We start from the raw sequence: 15,915 nt of genomic DNA on the forward strand, positions 1-15,915 counted from the left end.
CCGGAGGTAATGGGGGTATCTGAAGTCTTATCTGCTTGTGGAGTTTATCGTGGTTGATCGCAGGCTGTTTTGGTAAGATGCTGTGCAGATTTTTCTCTTGTTCTTTAGAAAATGGGCTGAAAGGCAACAGTTTACATTCCAAAAAAAATACTCAGACACGTGCTGAGCCGTAGGATTGTGGATTCATCCACTGCTTTTAATGAGCTCCCCTTGGGAGCAGCATTGAGACCCTGTTTGGGAGCTGCGCAGGGCAGAGGCCTCCTCCTCCAGTCCCGAGCAGCAAGGAAGGATAAGGCATCACTACACTGGACCGAAAATACAGCTTCGCTTTAGCTCCAAAAACATTTTGGCATAACTTGCTAACTTGAATTTTATCTGCAAACGTTTTCAGTCCGATACCGCTGGGAATCCTGATTTTTCCGAGACTTACCAACAGGAAATCCCTGAGCTGGAGGGTTTAGCTGTAATGAACTTATTGTATATTCAAGCACTGAACGTCAATTTGGATTACGATGTCAAAAATAAGCACTGAGAGCATGCAACTGTACCCTGGGGTCACCTGTCAGGAACTCCAGACTGAAATTGGCCAGATATAGACCAGCACAGCCTTGATTTATATTTTTCCCCTGTGCAAATACAACAGCTAAGACTGAACGAACCTACTGCGTCTTGGAGATGAGCCCCCCTCCTCCTCTCCCCAGCGCCTTCTTCCACTTTGCATGGGGCTTCCTTGGCTGAGGATGCTTCATGAGAGGCTGCCCAAAGGGCTCAGGGCTCGTCGGATGCGTTGGGAGGCTAAATGCCTTTATTAGCGCGCATCTAAATCACTGCCACTTGTGTCATTCTGGGACCTGAACTCCCAGGCACAATCAGGATTCCCATCCTCCCAGACGCACAGGTGAAGACAAGCTCTGGCTCCCCAGCCTTGAGCTAAAGACACGCAGGAATTCATCCGGAGCACGGGATGCAAGAGGAGAGGTGCGTGGGGGTAGGAGGGATAATTTACACCTTCCTCTCCAGGCACGCGGCCGCAGCCCTGCCCCTGTTCCGGGGCTGCGGGCAGCTTGTGCCTGTCCTTCCATCCCTCCCCTTTTCTCCACAGGACACGGATGTTCTTTAAACAAATGGTTTTGCTGAAGTTTCCACCAGCCAGGGGCTCTGTGACCTTGGTGTTCTCCCCAATTAATGTCACATTCCCTGAAACTTCCTCCTAAATCCTTCTCATGGAGACTCTACAGCCTCTTGTGGTTAGCTGGATGGAGAAGACACTTGGACAAAAGGAAGGCGCAATTTGGTTCCTCCAACTGAAGGTTACAGGACTGGTGTCTTAAAAAAAAAAAAACAACTCTTAATTCATAAAGCCAGATCTCCCCTCTTTCCCCCATAATTCTCCAACCACTTTGTTGTGAAGCTGGCAATGACATTAGACCTTTATTTGTTTTGAGGAAGCGTTGAACTTCCTCTCCCTTGCACGTGCACAGAGACAATCATCTGGAGACCATGGCCACGGCCCCAGTGCAGTTATCGAGGTCAGGGATGGGGTTTGCAGGGCACTTGCAGCCTCTTTTCCTCCCTGTTCAGCCACATGAGAAGCCGGTCACCTTCACCCCTTTTGTCCATCCATCCCTCTGGCTTCCAGTCACTGGGAACAGCTCAGGGTGGAAACATTTGCCCCGGCCAAATAATTGAGAATCCCCCTTGGAGACTGCATGCTCTCCCTTCCCTCCTCTGCTTTGGTGGCTGCTTATGTGGTTCATATTCCTGAGCCTCTAACTCACTGTGCTTTCACAAACGACACCAGCACCTGGATGAAAATCAGGGATGTTGGGTCAGGATAAAGCCAGCTGTTTTACACTGGTTTATCAAGGAGAAAGGAAGATCATAGAATCACAGAATCTTTTAGGTTGGAAAAGACCTTTAAGATCATCAAGTCCAACTGTCAACCTACACTGCCAAGGCCACCAGTGAACCATGTCCCTCAGCACCACGTCTACACATCGTTTAATCATCTCCGGAGATGGTGACTCCACCACCTCCCTGGGCAGCCTGTTCCAGTGCTTGATAACCCTTTAATGATGAAAAGCCTTGGGTCTCCTTTGCTTTGGCAGGTAGGGAGGTGTCGATGCTATCTGTCCTATTCATTCATCTTACACCGAAAATCACAGCAGAGGAGGAGGTTGCTGCTGCTTTCAGAGACGGTGAGCCAAAAAAGCATGAAAAACGCTGCTCTGCTGGTCCCCAATTTGACAAATACTCGCTCGAGGCAGTAATGCTCTTCATTAACGCTGGAAGCTTTGCAGCACAGAGCAAGCCCAGGCTAATCAGGCCACGTACTCCAGTGCCTGATATCTGGCTAACGTCAGGGCAGGGAGGATTAAAGCTTCCCTCCTGGGCCGTCTGCGGTTCCCAGCGAAGCTGACAGCATCTTGGACTTCTCACCCAGGACAAATCCTATCCCAATTTAGCAAGCCTCCTCGGTGGACGAAGGGGTAGCCAAACAACCGCTTCGCCTTGTCGCACTACGCGCTGTTGACAAAGTTATCGCTAGAAAAACAAGCCGGAGGCCAAGCCAACCCGGGCCCTCCGCCTACTCCAGCATGAGAGCATTTCCTGCGAGCGCGGGGGAAAAGGTTACGAAAGAGACACACGGAGGCAAAGGTAAAGATTGCTGCCGCAGGTTGTGGAGCTACGCTTGCCGTGCATCGGTGTTCAGGGTCTGGGAAAGGTGATCTGTGAAAGGAGGGCTCCGTCTGGTAGACGACGAGTATGAAATCCAAAGGCTAGATGTTAAAACTCAACTAGGTAGATGATAAAAAGGTGTTAAGAGGAACATGGTTGAATGTGCTAGAGCTCAGCTGGGAATTAAATGAGGAGATGCTGCGGTTGCAAGTAAGAGCACTTAGCTGTCCAAGTTGATGCTCTGAACAGTCCTTGTCTCTGCCGCACCACCTGCTACGCTAGGAAGGATTTCCAAGCTTTTGTGAAATACTGTGGCTTATATTGTTGAGGGAGGGGATTCTGCCCCTCTGCTCCGCTCTGGTGAGACCCCACCTGCAGCGCTGCGTCCAGCTCTGGAGCCCCCAACATCAGAAGGATGTGGAGCTGTTGGAGAGGGTCCAGAGGAGGCCACGCAGATGCTGAGAGGGCTGGAGCAGCTCTGCTGTGAGGCCAGGCTGAGAGAGCTGGGGCTGTTGAGCCTGGAGAAGAGGAGGCTCCGGGGAGACCTGAGAGCAGCCTTCCAGTGTCTAAAGGGGTCTGGAGGAAAGATGGGGAGAGACTCTTCAGCAGGGCCTGCTGTGACAGGACGAGGGGTAGTGGTTTTAAAATAGAGGGAGGTAGATTTAGATTAGATATTAGGAGAAAAAATATTATGCTGAGGGTGGTGGCACACTGTCCCAGGTTGCCCAGAGAGGCGGTGGATGCCCCATGCCTGGAAACATTCCAGGCCAGGTTGGCCGGGGCTCTGAGCAACCTGATGTGGTTGGAGATGTCCCTGCTCCTTGCATGGGGGTTGGACTGGGTGGGCTTTGAAGATCCCTTCCAACCCAAACCATTCTGTGATTCTATAATACAGTGAAAAACCTAGGTGAAACTCAGTGGACCATTATAGTTTAAGCAAGACCAGCCTAAAAACTCAGCAGAGCCCGTTGGCACATGCTTTTCTAACACACAGGGCTGGGAAGCAGAAACGTGTGTCATGTTACATGGACATTAAGCATCCCTTCCACAGAAGATCCACGAAGTGGAACAGCTCAGTGCCTCTTGCCCTTTCTCCACACGCAGCTGGATCTCCTCGTTTAGTGGTTGCCCTACACGCCTATGACCAGCTCTTCACCACTGTGATGGTAATTTTTCACTCGAGCACCAAGTCTGTGGTTTCAGGTGACAGGAACATGCTTAAGCCTTGCTAATGGCTTGTGGTTTGGCAAACATCCGAGGAGGAAAAATATCCAGGTAGATCTGTTATTACGAGTTGCTGGTAGAGCCCAGCAACTGCTGAGCTTTCAATTAATTGAGTTGCAAACACCTATTCCACAACAGTGCTAACGATGGGAAAAAAAAGGGGAGCAATGACAGACACCAACGGGTGGAGACGCCCCACAGAATCCGTAGGGCACTCTCTCCTTTGAAGGTTGTCTGAAAATATGTGAAGTAAACCAATCTCTTTTCAAAACAAATTAATCCAATTTTGGTTTTTTGTTACAAATGTTACTGAGAAACAGAAAATAGGGAATGTTTTTAGAGATCACCAGCTATCCTTCAGCCCATCAATACTGTTTTAAAGAAGGAGTTCCTGGACCGCAGGAAACCACCATCCTCTTGCTTTTGTCTTTCTCTTGCATGGGAACTGAAGCTGTCCCGCCTTCAACAACACAACCCATGGCAGAGGAGGAACAGCCCATCACCAAGGAAAAGTCACCATCCCGCTCTTAAAACCAAATACAGCCGGAATCACAGGAGAGCTGCTGAGCTTGTGCCCTGCCCTGATCGCCCTTACAACCAGCGTGGCTTTACCTTTATTTGCCTCCAGAAAGGTGCTTTTTAACTCCAGCACGCCTGCGGAATTTCCTCCCGTTAACCCATCTGTCGTGGTTTTGTTAGTGAGGGGGGGCCTAAGGTGGTAGCTTCTGTAGGAAACTGCTAGAAGTCGCTCCCCTTTGTTCAGGGGACTTGGCCAGGCCTAGGGCGGACCCACTGCTGGCCAAGGCCGAGCCGATTGGTAGCAGAATGTCCCGTGATAACGCCTCTGCGATAACGTATTTAAGAATGGGAAAACAGAAAAAAAAAGGAGAGAGAAGAGAAGATGTGAAGAAGCTGAGCGGGGGCAGAGGCGCAGAGGGTGAGGCGCAGGCCTCATGGGCCTTGCAGGCCTCACCCTATGGCCTCTCGCCAGGCGGCCGACTGGGCCTGACTCGGTCCGGCCCGGCTGCAAGAAGTGGAGAGGAGATGAGAAGTGAATAAGATGTAAAAAAGATCCTGAGAGACACCTACCAGCCTGTTGTGAGGAACGGCTGCAGACGCCAAGGTCAGTTCTGAAGGAGGGGGAGGAGTAATGCGGCTCCTGGCCAAGATTCCCCTGCAGCCTGTGGTGACGACCATGGTGGAGCAGGTTGTCCCCCTGCAGCCCATGGAGGTCCACGGAGGAGCAGAGATCCACTTGGAGCCCATGAAGGACCCCGTACCGGGGGAGGTGGATGCCTGAAGGCAGCTGTGGCCCGTGGAGGGCCCGCTGGGACAGCTGTTCTGGAGAGACTGCACCCGTGGAAGAGATGACCCACGCCGGAGCAGTTCCACAAAGGACTGTGGCCCGTGGGAGGGACCCCACGCTGGAGCAGGGGAGGAATGTGAGGAGTTCTTCCCCCGACCATGAAGCAGCGGCTTAAAACAACATATGATGAACTGACTGCAACCCCCATTCCCTCTTTCCCCCTGTGCCGCTCGGGAGGGGAAGGTAGTAGAGGTAATGTTAAGCTTGGGAAGAGGGAGGGGTGGATGGAGGTTATCTTGTTCTCTGTCTCATTATCCTGCTGTTTGTAGTAATAAATGAATAGTTTTCCCCAAGTCGAGTCTGTTTTGCCCGTGACGGTAACTTTAAGGATTTCTCCCTGTCCTTATCTCAAACCTTGAGCCGTTTTTCCTTATATTTTCTCTCCCTGTTCTCTCGGAGTGTGGGGGGAGTGAGAGAGAGACTGCGTAGTCTGGTCCGATCGGGGCTGAACTACGACACCATCTCACCGCACGTGCTCCTCCGACACGATGCCCATCCCAAGGCAATCGCAGCCAGATTGTAAGGAGGGACCTTCAGCTCCTCCGGAGCCACCCAGCTCTGCATTCACCGCTGGAGTCTTATCTGGAATGAACAGGTGAAAAAAAAATCAGCTTTGTAACCAGCACTTTGGTTTTGAGGTCAAGAAACAGGACACCGATGCTGCTGCCTTCTGCAAAGAAGTGAGGAAGTCCAGCACACTTCTGGAGACGAGAACAATCCACAGTTGCAGCGCTAGAAGCCCAGACTCCTCCAGACCCAGAGCTGTAGCTGCCTAGGGATCTTTTAAAACCAGACATATTTGATTTCAGCTCTCTGAGGGCCGGGTGTTAAGCCATGGCCAGGAGCACAGTGGTCCATTATTGGGAATCATCCCCATCTTTCAGACCAGGCATCAAGACACAGGAGAACTTCACAGGGATCCAAGTTAGGCAGAGGTGAACTTAGTTTATTGCCATGCCCTCCAGCACTGATTTAAACATCTGTGAAAGAAAGGAGGAACTCAGTGAGATTACGATAAAGCTGAGATGTTACCAAAACATCTGCACCGTGTCTATCATAGAATCATAGAATGGTTAGAGTTGGAAAAGACCTTCAAGGCCACCCAGTGCAACCCCCCTGCAAGGAGCAGGGACATCTCCAACCACATCAGGTTGCTCAGAGCCCCATCCAGCCTGGCCTTGAACGTTTCCAGGGATGGGGCATCCACCGCCTCTCTGGGCAACCTGGGACAGTGCTCTACAACCCTCACTGTAAAAAATTTTTTCCTAATATCCAAGATGTCATGATGCTGTCATGCTGTCAGATGCCTCATTTCCCCTCAAGAAGTCATTCCCTCTCAGTCCCATGTAGGGCACATACGACCAAAGCCATGGAAGCCAGATACACGTAAGGGCCCTCTGTCTTTCTGCCAGCGCAATGGCCAATTAAGCCATCGAGAATGTATCCGGTTGCAGTGAAATTTCACCATCACTGCAAATTTGCAGGGAGAAGAAGATTAATATGAGAAAATTATTTCCAAACCCAGGAGCCATGTTCTGAGCAGCGCTAGCCAGGTCAGATGAAACCACTGAAGACAACCGCAAACTTCACCAAGATTCTTGCTAATTTCAGACCAATGACCAAAATCGGTCTCCTGAAAGCAAAACCAGAAAAGCAAGGGTTGGAAAGAAGAGACAGACAGATTTCTGCTGCAGAGCTTCACCAAGGAAAGGCAAAGAAGTCCACCTGCGTTCTCCATCAGGAGATACCCTGCAAGGAAAAGGAGATCTTCCTTCTTAAAAAGCGCCTCACTTGCTGGTAGCATGTCCAAGTCAGCTGAAAATAGAAGCACTTGGCACCGGCAGCAACGAACCGGCCAGCTGGAGGGATATTGCCTTCCCGAGCGGAGAAGCCTAAGGAGACGCACAAGCAGAACAGTCGCTGAAAGGTAGAGCTGGGACTAAAATCCATGGGTAGACATGGGGAACCCAACCATCGCATCATGATGCCCTGATCTGCCAGCTTCTGTAAGAAGGAAGATGAAGAGAGAAACTTCTCCTCAATGGCTGGACCTCTTCCGCCCATCCTGTCCCTGGGGCGCAGTCCCCACACCCAAGCCAACGTGCCTGGCGGGAGCACGACGGCCGGGTTGGCAGGTTTTCCACCCATACCCATCACAAGTTCAAGCTTAACAGCTTCTCATACATTTGCAGCTTAATTGACTGAAGTACTTTATTACATTATTTTAAAAATACAGGCTTTTTACATGAAATTTTTAGGCAGCTGGGGCTGTTTTATGTTTACAGATCTGTTTATACCAGCACTAACAACCGACAGCACTTCAGGAGTTGCCCGTGACTAACATTTGAGAGATAACCACGCAATTTCTTCTGCAAACCCCTTTTTAACGGAGATATGAAACAACAGACCAGGTAAGGGAGCTCCCAAGATCCCCGTCAGGAGCCAAGGGCTCGTTGCTGCAGTTCCACGATGCCTCTGGAGCTGGCACGCAGACCGCGTGCCACCGCTGGCAGGTGGACACATGACGGAAAACCGGAGCGCTGCTGCCAAAAGGCCAAAAAAAAGTCAATAATTAGAGCAGATGTGAGATTTATTCCCTGTCTCACCTCCGCCCAGCCAAGGAAACTACATTTAGTTTTGCCTAAATAAACAGTCTGAACTCGTTCCAGTTACGGCGGGTGATCAACATCGGCGCTCGGCGTCAGGCTGAGGGCTGCTGCTCCCCTCTCCAGGCTTCGAGGCAGAGCAGAAAAAACACAGCTTACGTTCTCCTCCGCTAACGGTCTTGGGAGAACGCTGCCCCCGCGCAAGAGCGGAAAGCATCTGCTTGCTATAGCTGGGAAAAGCAGCACCAGTTTGCACGGGTTACTGGAGCCAATTCAAGGCTTAGAGGACCTGTGTCAATGAAACTCTTGCAATATCTGACTACTGGACAGCACTTAAAAAAAAAAAAATTGATGGCCAGTTCTTTAGTTTCTTTTAACAAGTCAGTGCAACACAGACACCAACTTCCTCTCCCTGCTAAAACTAAGACAAAACCAAACCAAATCAAGACAGGCTGGAGAGGTGGGCCCGTGCCAACCTCATGAAGTTCAACCAGGCCAAGTGCAAGGTCCTGCACATGGGTTGGGGCAATCCCAGGCACAAATCCAGGCTGGGCAGAGAATGGAGTGAGAGCAGCCCTGAGGAGAAGGACTTGGGGTTGCTGGTGGGTGAGAAGCTCAACATGAGCCGGCAACGTGCGCTCACAGCCCAGAAACCAACGGCACCCTGGGCTGCATCCCCACAGTGTGGGCAGCAGGGCGAGGGAGGGGATTCTGCCCCTCTGCTCCGCTCTGGGGAGACCCCCCTGCAGCGCTGCGTCCAGCTCTGGAGCCCCCAACAGCAGAAGGACGTGGAGCTGCTGGAGAGGGTCCAGAGGAGGCCACGCAGATGCTGAGAGGGCTGGAGCAGCTCTGCTGTGAGGCCAGGCTGAGAGAGCTGGGGCTGTTCAGCCTGGAGAAGAGGAGGCTCCGGGGAGACCTGAGAGCAGCTCCCAGTGCCCAAAGGGGGCTGCAGGAAAGGTGGGGAGAGACTCTTCAGCAGGGCCTGCTGGGACAGGACAAGGGGTCATGGTTTCAAAATAGAGGGAGGCAGATTCAGATTTGATATTAGGAAGAAATTTTTTACACTGAGGGTGGTGGAACACTGTCCCAGGCTGCCCAGAGAGGTGGTGGATGCCCCATCCCTGGAAACATTCCAGGCCAGGTTGGCCGGGGCTCTGAGCAACCTGATGTGGTTGGAGATGTCCCTGCTCCTTGCAGGGTGGTTGGACTGGATAACTTTTGAAGGTCCCTTCCCACTCAAACCATTGTCTGATTCTATGAATGGTTTTAGAAGGGACAGAATGGATACAGCTGTTCTATGAGTCGGAAATTCAGAAATTCAAGTGTGGTTTTATCAAAACAACCCATTAAAAGTAACCTCAAAGTTAGACTGAGGAGTTCAACAGATTAAGTGTCACGCTAGTCAACACAATACATACAGGGCAAATTTAATCAGCAGCAGAGCTGATGCTTGACAACCAATTACTTTGCGGAAAAAAGTTTTCATACTATTTAATGAATAATTGTAAAACGATTCTTTCCTATATATATAAGCTGATATCAAAATAACCCGCAATTAAAAGAAGTCTTAGGTATTTTTTTCCTGGAAAATTATAGTCTTTTTTTTCCCCAGGGGTTAGAAGATCTTGCCTGCAGACAGGAGGTGCTCGCTGCTGCCCGAAGACACCCGCTAACCCGGGTCAATTCGGAGGACGCAGAGAATGTGCAAACACTTCCACCTGAAAAAGGCCAAAACCCAGAAATCAAGGAGAAACACCCTCTTTGGCCGTTTGAAAAGTGACAAAATGAGGCAGAGAAGAGCTCAAGGTTTACCTAGAACAAGCCCACTCTCAAGCAGCACCCTCAGTTATATTTTGACAAAACCCTTTTCCATTCAGAGTTTATTACTCACTTCCATGCAGATTTCAATAAAGCAGTTCAACGTTGCAAAACAGCTTGAAGTAAAATTTCTCTCCTGCGTCTTCCCACTTCAGCTCCAGGACTATGCAGTTGGCATCTTGGCATTTTACTCTCTGCTGACAGACAGATTGGGTGGGAGAAAAGAGAAAAAAAACAAAAAAACAAAACCAACCCAAAAAACTTTGTTGCACTGACGATGCCTGGAGAGGCTGTAGCTCTTCACGTTACACCGCTTCCCACCAGCAACTCCGTGTCGTAGACATTCTCCTCCCAAAGCTCGTGCAGTAGACTCCTGTTCAAGGGGAACACAAGTTGTTTTTTTTTTAGCAGACAGATGTTGCTTATTAGCTCGGATCAGAGAAGGTGCTGGATGAGCAGCGATGCCTCCCTGATGAGGGAACACGGCGTTTCCACCGTCCATAAAAGCTTTGCAAAGCCAGCTTTCTCCCAGCCCCGCCGTACGTTGTTTTTCCAGCTGCGTGCCATCTTTTCGGAAGAAGCGTGAAGAACAACTGCAGAACCATCTCGCGTGAAACAGGATTTGGAGGTCTTCTAGCAAGCCCTCTCGCCCAAATATTCCCATTTGGGTCAATATGGGCTTGACGAACAATAAACCAAAGAGGTTCGGGGGCCGAGGAGGACGTTGTGGTACAAATCAGGCTCGTAAAGAAAAAACAAGCACAAAGGAGCCATTAAGAGAAGACACGCAAGTTGAAAGATACTAATCAGTTTTATTTTATAAATACAGATGAGCTCTCCCGCAATCACCAACATGGTTTTAATGTGTCATTTACTATGGGATATTCTGGTTTCGCTTATTTTAAACACCTGGACAAGCAAGGATAAGCCAACGCTGTTGTGTTTGCTATAAAAATATAGTGGGCTATGATCTTCCAAAACTAATATTCTCAAAAATCTTAGGAATTCCTAGTGAGGGGAAAAGACTGCCATGAAATGCTTTCTCCACTTGAAGACATTTGCAGACAGTTAACAGTGTCACAGCTGTGCAGGAACTGAAAGACTCTTGACAGTTTAAAGTACCCTGTGATACATCATCTCACCTACAAACCTATTTGTTTCTCTCCCATTTTCAAAATAATTTACAAAGGGGGAAAAAAAAAATAATCACACTAAAGAAAGCCATGAGGTGGCTGCAGTCGGTACAATCGAGAATTTTGCCGATGCTTTAATCGGCCCTGTGATGGTGCCCCTCTTCACACCACCTTCTATAAAGAAAGCGATGAAAGTGGAAGAGAAACACGGGGACAACTTAAGGCCAACTAAAGACACGTCCACAGAAAGCCCGTCGAAGAAGCTTTGTGTGACAGATGCAGGAATCAACCAGCGTGTTTGACACATTAACAATTACAGGGCTCAAACAGGAACAGCAACACAGCGTCAGGGAGGAAAACTAGACTTCATTTGGTCAGGTGCAACCTGAGAAAACGCACAACTAATGAAAAAAAAAAAAATCCAAAGTCCCGCTGATGCTCTATGAACCTAATTTCACGTGTCGTTTAATTGCACTGAGATGCTCCGTGTTTGCCTACAAAACATCAGTGACTTCACAACTACTCTTTGGGTTGCTTTGAAAAGTCATCACTGCACACAAGCCAATGCCTTTCTGTTACAGAGGAAAACGAGCGTGCCTACGAACAGCAGGGCTGTGCTGCTTCGAGCTTGCCAGATGCCATCCCGCACGGCGCACAGCTGACTCGACATTCCCCAATTTCACCTAAAACTATGCGATGCTTTCAGGTGTTCATTTCTGGCTCTCAGGATGCCAAAGCAGTGAGAATTTCATAGAATCACAGAATGGTTTGGGTTGGAAGGGACCTTAAAGCCCATCCAGTCCAACCCCCCTGCAAGGAACAGGGACACCTCCAACCACATCAGGTCGCTCAAAGCACCATCCATCCTGGCCTTGAACATCTCCAGGGATGGGGCATCCACCACCTCTCTGGGCAACCTGGGCCAGTGCCTCACCACCCTCACAGTGAAGAATTTCTTCCTTATATCTGAATGTCCTACCTATCTCTTCTCAAAGATGATGGCAGTGCTTTAAGCTGCTGCAGCGTCTCGTTTAGGGAAGTTTTTAATTATGCTGGAACAGAAGAGCTTATTCAGAGGAGAAGATACTCAGATGTGTTCAACTTGGTGCCCAAGTTTGCACCTGGGATCACGCTCAGCGTCTTACAGAATGGAGGTTTCTGCTTCTGAGTGCTTCCATCTAAGCACATCGTACCGGGCCAGACCAAAGACAACGAATCGCTGTAGAAAGGCTCGATCTAACGACTCAATAGCAGACACAACCGTTAAAAGCTAACAGAAGAAATGCGAATAATTTTAATACAATCATTAAAGGTGTTACCTGGAAAAAAAAAAAAAAGCATATTCTAGAACAGTGCCATTATGTATACTGGTTCTCACATACACGTCTTGTTCGGACAACAGATAGTTGAGATTCTACATATCCACATTTTAAAAAGTTAAGTTAGGCTAGCCTTACCGTGAAGTTAGGAAAAAGACTAGGTCATCGGTTCAAAAGAAAGCATAGACCAGGGAGGAAAAAAAAAAAAAAAAAAAAGTCAGGCATGACGAAGTGTTTTTTATTCTGCTATATATTTTTTATATTTGAGAGCTCACAACGGAGCCCACATTCTTGGGTATACAATAATAGAAAGCAAGAGCAATGAAATCCAAACCGGAACAAATACCAGGAATCACAAAGCACGGCTGCGAATCGCTTTCCCCTTAGCGCAGCTGAACACCTCTGCCAGCGGTAACCTACCTAAGGGCAAACCGCACCGCCAGCAAACCGCTGGACGTTTCTTCCTTTTAAGCCCAGATGGTGAAGAGGATATTAATTTAGATGAATAATGTTTAGTGCCTCTCCTTTCTACAGAGGGTGGAGCGATTCCACAAATTCACTTAATTCCAAAGTGCTGACTGCATTTTCAGTCCCATGTTTTTTGGGGTTTTTTTTTTTTTTTTGATGAAGGCGTCTGACGTGCCGCCCAGCACGCTGTCCCCGTTGGGACACTGCGGAGGATGGCGGCTGAACCCCACCGAGGCAGTGCGTTCGTTAGGTCTCTGCTGATGAGGTCTGCGCCCAGCTGAAGCGGGGAACGGTCAGGCTGAGATTTTTATACGAAACCTTAGAGGCGATTTAATCCTCAAGGCTTCTACCAGGAGGAACAGGGAATATGGAGGAAAGGAGGGGAACAAAAACATCATTTCTGATTAATCAGGTGCAAGGAAACCGCAGATATCACACAGGTGCTCATTCTCTGGCAAGTTTACACCACGAACTGAAGATCCATCAGTGCAAACTAGAACTTCAAAGGCTAGAGAGCACAGCCAAGAGAAAGCTGTCCAATTATAACAAATCCATGGTATTTCTGTAACGCTGACTACACTGCTCAAGAAAACACAGGAGTACATGGGAGAAGGTAAAGAGGTCTTACCATAAACGTATTTTTAAATTAACCTTTTTTTTTTTCTTTTGAAAAGATTAAAATAAATTTAACTCTAAATAATAATTAAGAAATGAACAAATATTCACATAAGGGCCTGATCAGCACTAGAAGTTGTTTCCAGGAAAGCCTTTTATAAATGGATTCCAATGCCTAAAAAAAAAAAAATAATAATAATATTCCAACAGATTATAAATACTAGACATAAGAGGACTGGAAGCAGAATCAAAATTTACCTGGGCTGTGAATACACCATGATCCTGTGTTATCGTGCTTAAGTCCATTTGTCTAACACCATAGGAATAGCTTTACCTTTTTTTTATTTTATAATTAATATAAAGAATAAGTGCAATTTCATCTCTATTCCAGATCACCGCTTTCACCTCAATGTCTGCTATCAAATCCCCGTCCAAGCTCACTTGTCCGAACTTTTCCGCGGCCTGCGGAAGCTGGAGACGTTTTCGTTCAGTGCGTAGATCCTTCGAGAGAACTCCTCAAACTCCCCTAGGACTTGTTCGTCACACTCCACCGCCACGGCGTGCTCCACTGGGATGGAGTTAAAGTCTTCGAGCTGATCTCCCGCGCTGAACCCCGTCGCTTCCATTCCCATGATCTCCTCCGCTTGCTCCACGGTGCAGCAAAGGACAGGGCCGAGCGGGGGACGAAACTCAGAGGGGTGCTGCTCGTTGCTTGCGGCGCCAGAGCACTCGCCAGGCAGAAACGCCCCGTTTATTGCACTTGTATGTCCTAGGAAAGACTCCTGCTGGTCTTTGTTTAAGCTCCCGCTTTCTCCATTTAAACTGCTGCACAGGTCCTCACCTTTCTTGGTGTTTCCTTTCGAGGAGTCCATAGAGGTATCCAAGGAGGAAGATATGGATCCAGGTTTTTTATCTAACTCTCCCACGCGCGCTGCGATGGCAACAGGCTGCGTTAAAGCGGAGTTGTAACTAGGAGGAGGAGTTTTGTACTGTAGTCTTTCATTTCCCGTGCTGGCTCGTTTTCGGAGTCCTTTATCCGGAGAAGGAAGCCCACTGGAAAAGCCGATATCCAATCTGCCGAAGCTAGAGCTCTGTCTCTTTGGAACGGGAATTGCACTGGATGTATGGTGTCGATCACTATAAAAGAAGAAAAAGGATAAATCACAGCTGTCAGGCAAGCTCACGAGCAGTACAGATGTTTAACCAAAGGCTGAAGCAATTATTTTATCACCAACTCTGGGCTCCGTTTGGCCAACGACTTGTATCCGAAAGTGCTAAAACCCCAAATGTGTTTAATGCTGTATGAATTACAGAAGACACCCCAGAGGACAGCTTTCCTGAAAACCTGCAAGATCGTATGGGAACATTTACAAAGCTCTACAGCTTGAAGAGTCAACCACCCAAGAAACCACCACGTTACGTTAATTCGTACTGTTAACACTATTTTATAGGAGCAAGCTGCGCTTTATGAATTATTACTGTTGACCGTATATTTATGTATTTATGGCCTGAACTGGGCCATCATAAACTCTTCAAAAGGGAGTAATGATGGCTGAATCCTCCAAGAGCGACTTCTTCCAACAGTGGACTTTCCTGACAGCTGCACAAAGGAGAAACAACACACAAACTTTGCTATTTGCAGAGGATTCTTTTTGCCAGGTCTTCTGCTTTTCTACGCCAATCATCCCAAAACGCTTTGGATAAACGTCAACCTCGGCTTCTTCAGGAACATGAACTAATCAAGCTTAATTTACAAGTTTGATTTTACTATTTAATACAGTTCCACAGACCACTCACGCTGTCTCAGGGTCTGTGATTTGGAACAGCCACTTTATGTCATCTGGGGTGTGTTACGTGAATTTTCCTTCATTGGCTTAATCCTTATCCAAATACAATCGCCAGCCTATACGCAAATACTATGTTGTACATTAACTTAAGCAAGCGGTTCATTTTCCTTCCAAATTTGGAAAAAAACCCACAAAAGCAAACAAAAAAAAAACCCAAATCCCAACAGCTATTACTGACCTGCTGAATACAGAACTCCAAAATTCAACTGCTGTCAGTATGAGTCTCCTTCATCAACTCAATTTAAAAGAAACTCCTTCTGCTCAAGGCCTTACACATTTTGGGATCAGTCTTGCAGGGGAAAATCTTGGAATAGCAGCTATGAGTAGTCCCTAGTGTGGATCCTTCTCCACATTATTTTTCTTTTTTTTTTGCTCCCCTTTGTAAACAGGATAAGCTATATCGCAACAAGTCCCTCCGTGAAAAATAACCACCCCCACAGAGGGCAGTGCGGAGGACTACCGCTCTTTAATTTCCTCTCCCATCTTACCTCCTCCCAGCCTGCCCCTTAACACGCGTGTAGGGCTTCCTTCTCCTCCGTAAAAACCTCAAATTATCTTAAGGAAAAGTTGCTTTTCAGAATTTACAATCGCGGACAATGAAGTAGGGAGATAAGCACCACACAGGCAGCCAGCAGCAAAAACTTTCTTCTTAGAAGAAAGGTTTCAGATCTTTTTTAACTCAAACTCCGCATAGCATTCGCAGCTTTCTTCGCAAAGCTTTGGAGCATTCTTCACAGGGGCGATGAACCAGAAAGCAATATGTGCCACAGATGCCAGTAAGTGCTGTATATGCAGTCTTGGAGACCAGCCCTCAAGTTCTTTGCTGACCAGAGACTTTAA

General features: G+C 48.1%; 1 protein-coding gene across 4 annotated transcripts in view; it reads right to left on the reverse strand.

The window, feature by feature from the left end:
- Positions 1–10,485: 10,485 nt before the first annotated feature.
- UVRAG (UV radiation resistance associated) overlaps positions 10,486–15,915 on the reverse strand; it is a 103,305-nt gene continuing 97,875 nt past the window's right edge. For all 4 annotated transcript variants that reach the window (XM_086739750.1, XM_086739751.1, XM_086739753.1 and 1 more), the window contains one exon: positions 10,486–14,365. In XM_086739750.1, coding sequence (XP_086595876.1) covers positions 13,666–14,365 — 700 coding nt within the window. In that variant the 3' untranslated portion in view covers positions 10,486–13,665. The remainder of the gene's footprint in view (positions 14,366–15,915) is intronic.

The sequence above is a fragment of the Chlamydotis macqueenii genome, chromosome 1, assembly GCF_036417535.1.
Source record: "Chlamydotis macqueenii isolate bChlMac1 chromosome 1, bChlMac1.mat, whole genome shotgun sequence".
NCBI classification, from domain to species: domain Eukaryota; kingdom Metazoa; phylum Chordata; class Aves; order Otidiformes; family Otididae; genus Chlamydotis; species Chlamydotis macqueenii.